The sequence below is a fragment of the Trematomus bernacchii genome, unplaced genomic scaffold (genome assembly GCF_902827165.1).
Source record: "Trematomus bernacchii unplaced genomic scaffold, fTreBer1.1, whole genome shotgun sequence".
NCBI classification, from domain to species: domain Eukaryota; kingdom Metazoa; phylum Chordata; class Actinopteri; order Perciformes; family Nototheniidae; genus Trematomus; species Trematomus bernacchii.
In genome coordinates, this window is record NW_022987591.1 from 231,203 (window position 1) to 243,738 (window position 12,536).

The 12,536-nt window shown below is 40.6% G+C and overlaps 2 protein-coding genes across 2 annotated transcripts; both read left to right on the plus strand.

The window, feature by feature from the left end:
- Nucleotides 1-3,957: 3,957 nt before the first annotated feature.
- abhd13 (abhydrolase domain containing 13) lies at nt 3,958-8,922 on the plus strand. Its single transcript, XM_034129112.1, has 2 exons — nt 3,958-4,159; nt 5,201-8,922. Exon 2 carries the CDS (start codon nt 5,235-5,237, stop codon nt 6,288-6,290), a length of 1,056 nt encoding a protein of 351 aa, XP_033985003.1. The 5' UTR covers nt 3,958-4,159; nt 5,201-5,234; the 3' UTR covers nt 6,291-8,922.
- Nucleotides 8,923-9,300: 378 nt separating this feature from the next.
- On the plus strand, nt 9,301-12,328 carry tnfsf13b (TNF superfamily member 13b). The gene is made up of 6 exons (XM_034129113.1): nt 9,301-9,739; nt 9,843-9,942; nt 10,551-10,607; nt 10,844-10,968; nt 11,279-11,429; nt 11,630-12,328. The coding sequence occupies exons 1-6, from the start codon at nt 9,509-9,511 to the stop codon at nt 11,740-11,742; spliced, it is 777 nt and encodes a 258-aa protein (XP_033985004.1). The 5' UTR covers nt 9,301-9,508; the 3' UTR covers nt 11,743-12,328.
- The last annotated feature ends 208 nt before the right edge of the window (nt 12,329-12,536 follow it).

Genomic DNA, 12,536 nt, shown 5'->3' on the forward strand with positions numbered 1-12,536 from the left:
GCATTATAACCCAGCATTGATTATTCACAAAGCCCACTAGCTTTAATTTGGGTATTTTACTCATAACCTGTAAATATAAACCTTCACCTAGTGATTTTCTGGATTATACTCTCTCCTATAGCACCACCTGGTGGGCAAAATTCGAATTCGAATCACCTGTGTGTAAAAGTGGTTCCTGCTCTCTGTGTGATAGCATTTCAAAACGTTGCAACACTGCGTCAAGCTAAATGGGTACTAATTGTTCAGCAAACCTTTATGAAAACAACTGTATGCTTTTCAGTTTTTAAAAGCTTTTTTAACAAAATATTATTGTGAAAGGGCCAAATGAATTACAACTTTGATGGCGTTAGAATGTCTTGAACAAATCAAACATAACAAATTCCTGGTCTGTAGTGAATGAGTCTATGCTCTGTTTAGTTATAAGCCACAAGCATCCAATAGCCTTAGCCTACAATTAAAAACTATTAGCAATATATTGAATAAAGTAAATTAAATGTAGTAATTAAAGAGGGCACAGAGGTCACATGTGCTTGATACTTGTAAGCATATGCTACAGTTCTGTGATGATAACAATCTTATTTTATCAAGCCAAATACTTTTGCCTACAGATAGCTATTCATATACACAGTAAGCGAGGCCTGGCACACAACTTCATGGCTTGACCATTGCATAAGCACTGCTAATGCCCATGACATGTTAAGATCAATTGAGATTGTGTATGAGGCATCCATGTTGATCACATTCCTTTTGTAATGTCACTAGATTGTGATAGTCTCCCTGAGATGTCTCAGGAGGTTAACAATGCCTGTAACACTAAAGTGGATTGGTCCAAGCTCACAAATGAGGATAGGCTATTGTACTATGGGTTTATCGAGCAATTGCACAGCTGATAACAAAGCAAGCGGCTCTGACCGAATCACTGCAGAGCACCTTAAACTGGCAAGCCCGAAGGTTGCAGTTCTTGTTGCTATTTGTTTTACCGGCCTCATGACTCATGGTGTGTTGCCGGACTCCATGTTGACTGTTACTTTGGTGCCTGTCATTAAGGACAAAGCGGGCAAGGTAGGGAGCTTGGATAATTATAGACCAATTGCTCTAGCCAGTGTGTTATCCAAAGTCCTGGAAAGAATTTTGTTAGATAGATTATGTTCTTATTTATGTACCTCAGATAACCAGTTTGGCTTCAAGGCTAAGCATGGTACTGAGCTATGCATCTATGCTTAGAAGGAAATGGTAGAAACATATAGAAGACAGAATTCCACTGTTCTGATTGGTTTTATTGATGCCTCTAAGGCTTTTGACACAGTTAACCATCATAAACTGTTTTTTAAATTGAAACAAAGGGGTGTGCCCAACAGTATAATTAGGATCCTGGCTTATTGGTATGCCAACCAGAGCATGCGGATAAAATGGGGGAATGCAGTCTCGGTGCCATTTGGTGTTAATAATGGAGTTCGCCAGGGCGGGCTCCTCTCACCATGCCTTTTTAATATCTATATGAATGATCTATCAGATGATTTAAGTGGCTGTAAAACAGGATGTGTGATTGGTAATGTGATTGTAAACCATCTTATGTATGCCAATGATTTGGCTATTGTTTCTCCTAGCAGAGCTGGATTTCAACAGTTGCTAAATGTTCTGATTATGGTGTCAAATTTGATGTTAAATACAATGCTAAGAAGAGCGCTGTAATGATCTGCAGAGCAAAAGGGGATAAGAACCTTGGTTTTCCAATATTCTATCTGTCAGGGCAGGTGCTGTCTGTTTGCTGTAAAACTAAGTATCTGGGACACATCATTACAGATGAAATGGCTGATTATGATGACATGTATAGACAGTGGCGTATGTCTTATATACACAAGCTAACATGTTGGCTAGAAAATTCTCTTGGTGTTCAGATAAGGTTAAGGTGAACCTCTTTAGAGTTTATTGTACTCCTCTTTATACTGCCCCCTTGTGGGTCAAGTTTAAGAAGGGCGAGCCTCCAGAAGCTCCAGGTTGCTTATAATGATTTTTTGCGTGCCGTATACTGCTTAGAAAACCAAGGTGGTGCAGTGCAAGTGAAATGTTTTATAATGCACGAGTCAACACGTTCCATGCTCTCTTGAGAAATCTGATGTCCAAATTCATCTGTCGATTGAATGTTTCTCATAACTCTGTCATTATGCTTCTTTCAAATCCGTGTCTCAGTGCTGTACGATACCAGTCACCTCTGTGGAAACATTGGTATAACTGCATTTTTGTATTTATATTTGAGTGTTTACATGTCTTTTTAAAAAAATTGACCAAGAGTCTCTTTAAATAAAGCTGATGATGATACTGCTCATAAGGGCACTCAAGTTAATGAGAGACAAACTAGAAGTAAGCTGTTAAAAAATAAATCAGACAACCATATTTACCACTATTTACAAATCAGAGGGCAAGGAAATAATATACAGAAGAAAACAATTTATGGGCAACTAGGATCAGAAGATAAGGGGAATACATTGACATGAATTGAGAGAAAAAATAAGTTGGGAGCCTTATAATGACTGCATTAAGTTAGGACAGCGTTATCTGACCGGCACACCCAGCATCTGGGCAGTGTGCTGTCTGATGTGGTGGTTGGTAGTATTGGAGCCCCACAGGGGACTGTGCTGTCTCCTTTCCTGTTCACCTTATACACCTCTGACTTTCTATACAACTCAGAGTCATGCCACCTGCAGAAGTTTTCGGATGACTCTGCAGTGGTAGGGTGTATAAGGGATGGACGGGAGGAGGAGTACAGAGCGCTGGTGGGTGATTTTGTTGAGTGGACTGGAAGAAATCATCTGCTTTTGAATGTGGCCAAGACCAGAGAGATGGTCATTGATTTCAGGAGGAAGAGGACATCTCCTCCTCTGCCCCTGTGCATTCTGGGAGAGGATGTGGCAGTTGTGGAGGTCTACAAGTACCTGGGAGTGCACTTAGACAATGGGCTGAACTGGAGGATCAACACTGACGCTGTGTACAAGAAGGGGATGAGCAGACTCTATTTTCTGAGGAAGCTGAGATCCTTCAACGTATGCAGTAAGATGCTGGAGATCTTCTATCAGTCTGTTGTGGCTAGTGCACTCTTCTTTGCTGCGGTCTGCTGGGGGGGCAGCATCAGAGCCGGTGACACCAGCAGGATCAATAAACTGATCAGGAAAGCTGGGTCAGTCATCGGCATCAAGCTGGAACCCTTTGAAGCTGTGGTGGAGAGGAGGACACTGAACAGGCTGTTGTCCATCATGGATAACCCCACCCATCCTCTCCACCTGCAGCTGGACAGTCAGCGGAGCTCCTTCTCCTACAGACTGCTGCAGCTCCCCTGTCTCAAGGACAGATACTGGAAAACATTCCTGCCCACTGCAATAACTCTGTACAACAAATCACCTCTGGCTGGAAGAGAACTCTCTGCTCCATAGTTTCTCTAGAAATAAAACCACCTTGTACATTTTACTCACACATAATCTGTTTCATATTTAATACTCCATAATTCCATATATTTTGAATATATATATATTTGTATATTTGTATATATATATATATATATATATATATAATATCTGTATGTATATTTTGTATTTTGACATGTATATTTTATATTTTATTTTATATTTTATTTTATTTTATTTCTATTCTTGTATATTTTGTTTTATTGTAAAATGCCTTTTATGCTGCTGTAACAAAAACAATTTCCCAATTTGGGATCAATAAAGTACGATCTATCTATCTATCTATCTAACCGGTGCTTATAAACACTTTCAGGATCCAAACACTACTGGAATATGATGGATGTGGACTAGATGTTTGACTGATGGGGCAATAAACGCACCCACCAGACACTGTAGGAGTTAACTAACTCCAGAAGATGGCAGCAATGCAACACTAACTGATTTTGAACCTCAGAGAAGAAGGAACCTTTCTTCTGCATAGCCCAACCAACACGGAACTTATTAGGGATACACTAGCAATGCTAACCAGCTGTGTGGCTAGCCGGGTTCCTGTCGACAGTTATTCACCTTGCTTCCTCACAAGTTAACTTTCACTGTAATTTATCTAACTGCTACATAGCCGCATGACAGCAACTTTGCTGTCTATGTGTTACGGTTTTGTGAAATATTCATGCTGCTGAGGTGCTAAAAATGAGAGAAGGGTGAGTATGTGGCTACTTTGCTAACCATTGAAGAGATAGGTGGCTAAATAAAACAGTGCTGTTAGCATTAGCCGCAATGGGAGCTGTCATAGGATAGGTTAGCTTGATAGTTAGCATGCTTGTTACAGAGCTAAGCGAGCTAGCTAGCGTATATTTCGGTTTTATAGTCACTCAGTTCAAAGCTTGGTATATTGCCGTTTCGGAAACAGTTCGGCTTGACAGTCCATAAATGCTGTCGGTAATGTTAAACTTAAGTTATCGTTTGCCGGATAGTGCTAGTTTTTATAGCTATCTTAACGTTAGTCGTTGCTTTTATGTGCTTTTCACCAGGCTGCTAGCAGCTGTCAACATCTCTTCCTTGTGGGTGGGGTCAAGAGATGTTTTGTTTTAGTCTTGTATTTTTTACATGTATTTTATAAATGTATCCTGATGTTGTATTCAGCAACATTAACGTAGATTTATCGTATTCCCGTTGGTGGTGCTTGTTCCTGGTTCTGGAAAGCCCTACCACTTCTACTGACCACACCTGATGAGGTGAAGTTTCAGTTCATCCAGACGTGTTGGCCACCACCCCTGTTGTTGGTTTAACTCACTAACAGACAAGTGATGGTTGTGATCAGAGATCAGGCACATAGCATTTGATTTGCCCTGAACACAGGATGGAGATGCACGGTGTTGTTCCCAGAAGTTGAATAGTTTGCTAGGGGGCTTTTTGATTATGGGGGTTTTAATCCTAAACTAACTAATCTACCCGGTATCTCATATTTACCAGATATGTAATTTTTATATACATTAATGCGAGTATTTTTTAGTTTTTTCTCAAATTGACATACACTGGGGTTTTGCATTGATGCACTAAATAAACATATATTTTTTTTACTACAAACAAATTGAATTGACTATGATTTTAATGTGGACCGCATATTCTGGCCAGCATAAGTACATCCTTACCATGTTTTTAGTAATACTTTCTATAATCAGGTACATTCATGTTGAAGCACCTCCCTTTTACTCTTCCTTTTGTTCTTTCTTTATTTGCAGAGTGTGTGTCCAGTGACTCAGCTCTTGTGTCGCCATGGAGAAACCCTGGAGGCTGTGGGCGGCAGTGGAGCGTTGTACCCTGACTCTGGCCTCCTGGTCCTGGGGTGCTTGTCGAGTCTCACTCTTGGCTCTCATCCTCACCTTCCACCTCTATGGAGGCTTCTTTCTCCTAGCTCTTATCCTAGCGTCTGTGACCGGCATCCTCTACAAGTTTCAGGATGTGCTCCTCTACTTCCCTGACCAGCCCTCCTCCTCGCGACTTTACGTTCCCATGCCAACAGGAATCCCTCATGAGAATGTGTACATTCGCACCAAAGACGGTGTGAAGCTTAATCTCATCCTGCTTCGCTACACAGGAGGCGACACACCTCCCGGGGCCACCTCTGGCAATCAAAGCAGCCCAACTTCCTCTGCTCCACCAACCATCCTTTATTTCCACGGTAACGCAGGTAATATTGGACACAGGGTTCCAAACGCCCTGCTTATGCTGGTCAATCTGAAAGCTAATGTGGTGCTGGTGGACTACCGTGGATATGGAAAGAGTGAGGGGGAGCCCTGTGAGGATGGGCTGTACCTGGATGCAGAGGCCACTCTGGACTATGTCATGACCCGTCCCGATCTGGATAAGACAAAGGTGGTTCTGTTCGGCCGCTCACTGGGGGGTGCTGTGGCTGTGCGCCTGGCGTCAGTCAACCCTCACCGCGTAGCAGCCATTGTTGTTGAAAACACCTTCCTCAGCATCCCCCACATGGCAGCGACGCTCTTCTCCTTCATACCCATGCGCCTGCTGCCCCTGTGGTGCTATAGGAATCAGTTCCTGTCCTATCGACAGATGGCGCTGTGCCGCATGCCTTCGCTGTTCGTGTCCGGCTTGTCGGACCAGCTCATCCCACCAGTCATGATGAAACAACTGTATGAAATGTCCCCTGCGCGGACTAAACGCCTGGCTATCTTTCCAGAGGGCACACACAACGACACGTGGCAGTGTCAAGGCTACTTCGCTGCTTTGGAGCAGTTCATTAAAGACCTGATGAAGAGCCACGCCCACGAGGAGAGTGCTCAGCCCTCATCTAGTGTAACCATCATCTGAAATAAGCAGTCAGGGATGACTGTTGACTCCATATTATAAGATGGAGGAAGTGACGGCTGTCACAGTAATTGTTTGGATGTACTTATTCAATTTTTTTGAAAAGAATGTACCTTTTTATGCTTGTGTGGGTTTCTATATTATTTCACTCTTTCTACCTTTTCACTTTATGTAAATATAACTTTTGTTTAAATAATTTGACTATTTCAAGGTTTTAAGAGAGGGTAACAATGCCCTTATGGGTTCTTTTGTGTTGCAGCTATGAATGCATGTATTTATGACCTTAAATGAATGAAGCCAGATCATACATGCCCATACTGCAAGACATGTCACTACCACAGGAATCTGTAATGGGTCTACTGAAATTAAACTGATTACTACTGGAAATAAAATTAACCTCATCATAAAAAATAAAACACTGATATGTAGGCCTATACTGTATATATATTCGTTAATATTACATTTAAAAAAAAAAATCAGATTTACCCGAGTTTGGAGTTATGTCGGCTAACATCTTCTGAGCAATACTTGGAAATCTTGTCAGGCACAATTGCGTAAAGAAAAAACTTGTGCTGTTGAATAATTATATTCAGCCATCAAAATATTTTAGGTGGCTCTGACATATATATTACTTCTGACTATTTAAAATAACTTATTGAGATATAATTTCCTGTCAAAGTGCTTCTGTTTGGCGCGGTTTGGCTAAGCTACAAGATATTTACCCTGATCCTCTATACTGTTAAAACAGAATAAGGTACATTTTCCTCTTAAATAGGCCCAAAATGCTTTTTTTAAGCAACCTACTGGCTACTGTAGTTTGGTAAAGAGCAATTGCTCTGTTTGTGATTTGTTATTTAAAGGATAGGTGAAGTTTTCTACAAGTTTATTAGTACCCTACAACACATATCGATATCTACAATGAAATGTTGACTGTGTAAACCTCCTTCCCTAACTGACGGGATGCACTTAAGTAAATCCAAGATAGTTCAAGAAAAGGTGGTGGACAAAATAAACATCCTCTTTTCATGCAAATACAAATAAAATATAAGGCTTCTGCAGTCTGTGCAAGATACATTAAATGAATCTTTTTTTCAAGATAAGGTCTAGTGAAAAAAAATGGTTTTCCTGCTCCTCAACCCAAATTAAATTTTTCCTAAATAGATTTAGTTTAGAAAATGACATTCATTTAGTCCAACTCAGGGTGCAGGATTTGTTCCTTGTTTCTTACAGTCTAAGCACACTAGGAAGGGATTCTTAATGGCCAGTATAGACAGAAGGATCGATTACAGCGACCAATTACTCCCTCAAATACATGGCATGTGAGTATTGTATAGAATAGTCTTGAAATGATCTGAGCCTATCCTTTAAGAACTCAAAATAAAGTGTGAGCATTTTAAATGAATTATGTGAGTATTTGTTTGCCATCATCAGCTTTCTAATTTGTCGTCGGAGGATTCTAGGTGTTCGTCTCATCGCATGCTTATGTGGCAAAAAGGCTTTACTCTCTTGGAGGGCTTTTGATGAGCTAATGAACCTTTCCTGCATGTCTTCCAGGGGGAGAAGAGCCGGACGATTAGCACACTGTTTCCTGCTTTTGCTTTCCAAATGCAGCCTGCTGCACTGCAGTGGTTCTAAAGCCATTCGAATACAGATATACTTAGCCATATTTGATACTGTTTCCAAACAGTATGCAGAGCAAAATTCAACAAACATCAAAAGACCAAACTTGGCATCAATGTGAAACGGTAAAATGGGCTTAATGAATGTAAATTGTTGTCTTGAACTAGCAAGTGTGCTTTTACAAGAATTACTGTATAGATGGTCTCTTTTCTCCCTTTTATGTGTGACTTACTGCCACCAGTGGCAAACAACAGTTTCAAACATGTTTTTCTTATGTCGAATCCATAAAAGAGTTAGATTTATCCCATTATATGTTGTAGAGCACATTATGCAATCTGGATTCAACCTTGTGAATAGAAACTCATTTTAGTTCCACACTTTGTTTTCCACACTTCTGCTGTTTGCATGACAACATGTCTTCATTCAGGAAATATATAGAACTTCAACGTCATCATTCACTTAATTGTGAGGGTGGCTGGCCTGAAGCAAATTCATTCTAACTAAAGAATTGGGTTTTTATTCTAGCCACATGTATTATTACTTACCAACACCCTGTTGATGAAAAGAAATGGAATCAAACTGAATGTGTCTTCATTTTGTTTTCTTAATCTACCAGGTTTTCTGCAAATGCACTATTGAACATATTTGTATCTATTCATATGATTGTTATTTGAGTAGAATGAGTGATGTTGAAAGTGTTGGCATAATTTGGAATTTCCATTTGCAAGCTGGCATGTGATTTACGTTTTCCTTTCTGTAATGGACCTGCACAGTGTTTGTTTGTGTTAATATACAATGACTTACAGTAACTCCACATGATGGAGTATCTGAACAGTCAGACATCTGAATGATTCATATTTATCCTCAACATAACGCAGTCAGTTTGAGAGATTTTCCATCTTACATATGTTGTTTTTCTATTTCCAAACAATGTCAACAACATTTTTTGTAAGTACACATTTTCACTTTCTATTTTCTGTACTGTAACATGCAATAAATTGATACATTAAAAGCATGTCTTGTTACATATTTTTTAAGATTTCATAATGTAACCACTTCACTTTTTTAATTCTGGGAATCACATTTGGTTTGTTTTGCCCTTTACATTTTGCTTCGTTCAAAGTTGAAATGTTGTACTTCCTTCTTTCAGTACGTCTTGGCTCCCGTAGCTGTCACATTTAAATGTTATTAATAATGTCTTCATCTCTCTCCCCCTATTTTCCCCACCATCTGCCAAGCTTGCCTACTTGTTTGTTTCCACTCTGTAACTATCACATTGTTTTTTGAGAAGCTGGAATGTGTTTCTAAAATGAAGAGAAGAGATAGAGATGTGTCGAGGCAGGAAGCAGTGAGTGTGGTTAGCTGAGCGGAAGAGTAGAGGGGAAGCAGTTTTTTTGTACAGTATTTGTTCTGCGTAATCAGTCAGACATAACTGGAACCGGCTACTGAAGGATAAAATGAGAGTTAAGGAAGTTGCTGGAGCTTTTGGTGTGGCGATAAGGTAAAGCCAGAGGCACAAATGACCGAAACAAACTGCCAGCATTCCGAGCGCCAGTGTGTCTGTCTGGTGATGCAGTCAGTGTGAGCTGTTGGGAAATTGTATGGACCCTGGGATGGCAGTTTTGGCAGGTGTAGAGCCTGGGACGGGAAAAAAGACAAGTGAAGGGAGGCTGTCCTGGCCTGTTTTCCTGCTGACCCTAGCTACCGTCACCTCCTCCCTTTCTGCTCTGTCTCTGTACCAACTGGTGGCCCTCAAAGCCGAAGTAGAGGGACTCAAATCTGAGGTTTATCGCAGGAGAGAAGAAGGACAAGAGGCCAGGCATGGAAGCCAGGTGAGAGACAACTATTCCATAAAGACATCTTCTTCTGCACAGGATTTGAAAGGCAAGCATTCTACCAACATGTATTGTTTTTCTGCTTTTTGTGTCCATTCAGACTGATAATATTAGTAGGAGAAACAGCCATGAGTCCATGCATCAACCTGGGTCTCCCCTGATGAGGAGGAGAAGATTAGTCTCTGGTTCAGAGACATTAGGTAAGACACGGTAGGCTGCACCTGAACATGGTAGTTCACTGTTAGCAACCGTTAGTCCGTTATCAGGTCCTTTAGTTTCATGGGAAACAAGAGTGTTAATGTTTTACAAATCCATTTGTTCATTTGCAAAAGGACCGAGGGTGACCTGTTTCATTTCTGATGTTTAAGGGGGTATTTAAGGTATGAAGCTAAAAATCACAAAATGTCTCAGAGGTCTTTACATACACACTACCATCTAACAAATGAGTTATGAGCGAAAACTCATAACTCAAGAAGACATTGTTCGTTTTAAAATGGTATAATAGCCAAGTGCTCATGACTCATCATTTTTGGTGAAAACCACTTGCCAAATAGGAAGTCTGATGTGGTGAGATTATGCAACCATCCACTATTAACTAATGGCGTGAGTGTGTTCAACATTAGCTTGAACTAATAAACTACCTCTGGGGTGTACAGGACACCAATATGTAGATGTTGTTACAAAGAGATTAACTTGTTGGAGAAAGGGAAGGATCAGATGGAAAAAGAGAGGCAGCCATGAAATAAGCAATGTACATATTGTTGGGAAACAGCTGACCAGTTTTAACATGTCGACATTGTTTTAACAGTAACTCAGCCTTGTCTGCAGTTGTTGGCAAACAATAACAGGAGAACCTTTTCGAAAGGTAAAGTATGCCTGATCTAGACTATGATAGTTTTCTGAATTGTAATGGTGATTTTATTTACATTTGATCTGGATTGTAATTTGACATTTAGTATATGCATTAGTACAGCACTATATTTCACCCTTGATGTATCAACACCATATTAGTGACTCCAGTAACTGATCTGAAACAGGATGACAGTCAGTATCCATCTTTGATGCTTTGACATGGTTTCTGATATATTCTTATCTTTCCAGAACATAACTCGGAGCCACACACAGGGATCCCCTGGCAGACTGGACTGAAGAGAGGCTCTGCACTGGAGGAAGATGGAGACACCATATTAGTCAGAGAGGAGGGATTCTACTTTGTGTACAGTCAGGTACATATGTTCGCGTCATTGCATCGTTTTTCCACAGGGAGGTGCTGCTACAGTAGTCTGTTTGCCAAACACCAGATATCAGAAAAAAAGAGAACATGCCTACATGCATTGCAGAAAAAAGGGTGTGCTTGATCTTAGTATACATTCGGTTAACCTTGAAGAAAAGTAAGATAAAGAAGAGGACATGCAAATGCTGCATGCATATTCAATAAGCAGCAAAGTAGCAATTGATATAAAACCCACATGACTGTTTAAACATGCCATGCCTCATCATACCACAGATTTAACCCAGTGTTTCTGATGTGAACAGGTCTACTACATAGACAGCACCTTTGCAATGGGCCACGTGGTGATCCGCAGGAAGAGGAATGTGGTGGGAGACGAGCCTCAGTATGTGATCTTGTTCCGCTGCATCCAGAACATGAACCCTGTGTACCCTTACAACACCTGCTACACCGGAGGTTAGTCTAAGTTGTTGTTAAAGCCAAGTTCACGCTGTTTTACAACACCTGTTATGGAAGGCCAGCAAGTGTGTTTATTCATTATTCAAGCTCTCAAGCATATGTGTGTGTCTGGGGATTGGCTGCATACTGTATGTTTGTTGTGAAGCTGTTAAAAAAAAAGGCAGTTCTTTGTCTCAAGTGTCATTTGCATCCCTCAGGTATTGTAAAGCTGGAGGTCAGGGACCACCTGGAGCTGCTGATCCCTCGTTCAACCGCCAACGTGTCCCTGTATGGAGACTCCACCTTCCTGGGTGCTGTCAAACTGACTTAAATTGTGACAACCACAATGTGCACCTAGAGATGCTGTTGTGGCAGGAAATAGGTACCATCAAAGTAACAAGGCACAGTTCTAGTGACCTCATTTGACTGAGACAATATGTGAGGTGAGGTGAGGTGAAGAATAAGGAAGCAACCGTTTCTGCATTGGCTGAACAATAGACGTGTGACTCATTGTGTGTTCAGACGGGCGGGACATGAAGAGGACTGAGTCACATAACATACAGTAGTCTTTACTCTTTCAAAAATACATACACCTAGCTTAATCAGTATGGTAATTTCTACAACACAACAGGGAAAAGGTGTTGTGAAAAGTACTTTTTCTTTCAATATTCACACATGGTAATATCTGCATTATAATTTTTGTATCATTCTCATACTGTTTAGTTCATTTATCTACTCCTGTAGTGTCATTACTGAAATAGTTATTTCCATCTGCTTTGTTATTCCAGATATTTTAACATAAACAACAGCTGTTTGATGTATCATCTGTTAATCATCCAATGAGGGTTAACCTATATATGTCTACTCAAAAATTCCGATGCAATAAAGAGAAAGTTCTTGCACAAGCCATGACATCATCTGGAATCTGGGTGGATGTTGTTCCTCTGCTGGCCACAAGGGGGAAATGTGTTCAGTGTGGCAGATCATCCTGCCAGGCAGCAGAGAGACAAGTGTGGCTCAGGTTGAGCAGGAAATGTGGAACTTGAATAAAGTGTCTATTTTTAGATTGAGACAAAACTGTACAGGCAGATGATGTCTGCACATTCAAAGGAGATGCTGCTCAAT

Excerpts from the sequence above, each read along its gene's own strand:
- abhd13 (XM_034129112.1), top strand. The coding sequence starts at position 5,235 with ATGGAGAAACCCTGGAGGCTGTGGGCGGCAGTGGAGCGTTGTACCCTG.
- tnfsf13b (XM_034129113.1), top strand. The coding sequence starts at position 9,509 with ATGGACCCTGGGATGGCAGTTTTGGCAGGTGTAGAGCCTGGGACGGGA. Across the intron at positions 10,608-10,843 it reads CAGGAGAACCTTTTCGAAAG|AACATAACTCGGAGCCACAC; the intron begins GTAAAGTATGCC and ends TTATCTTTCCAG. Across the intron at positions 11,430-11,629 it reads CAACACCTGCTACACCGGAG|GTATTGTAAAGCTGGAGGTC; the intron begins GTTAGTCTAAGT and ends TGCATCCCTCAG.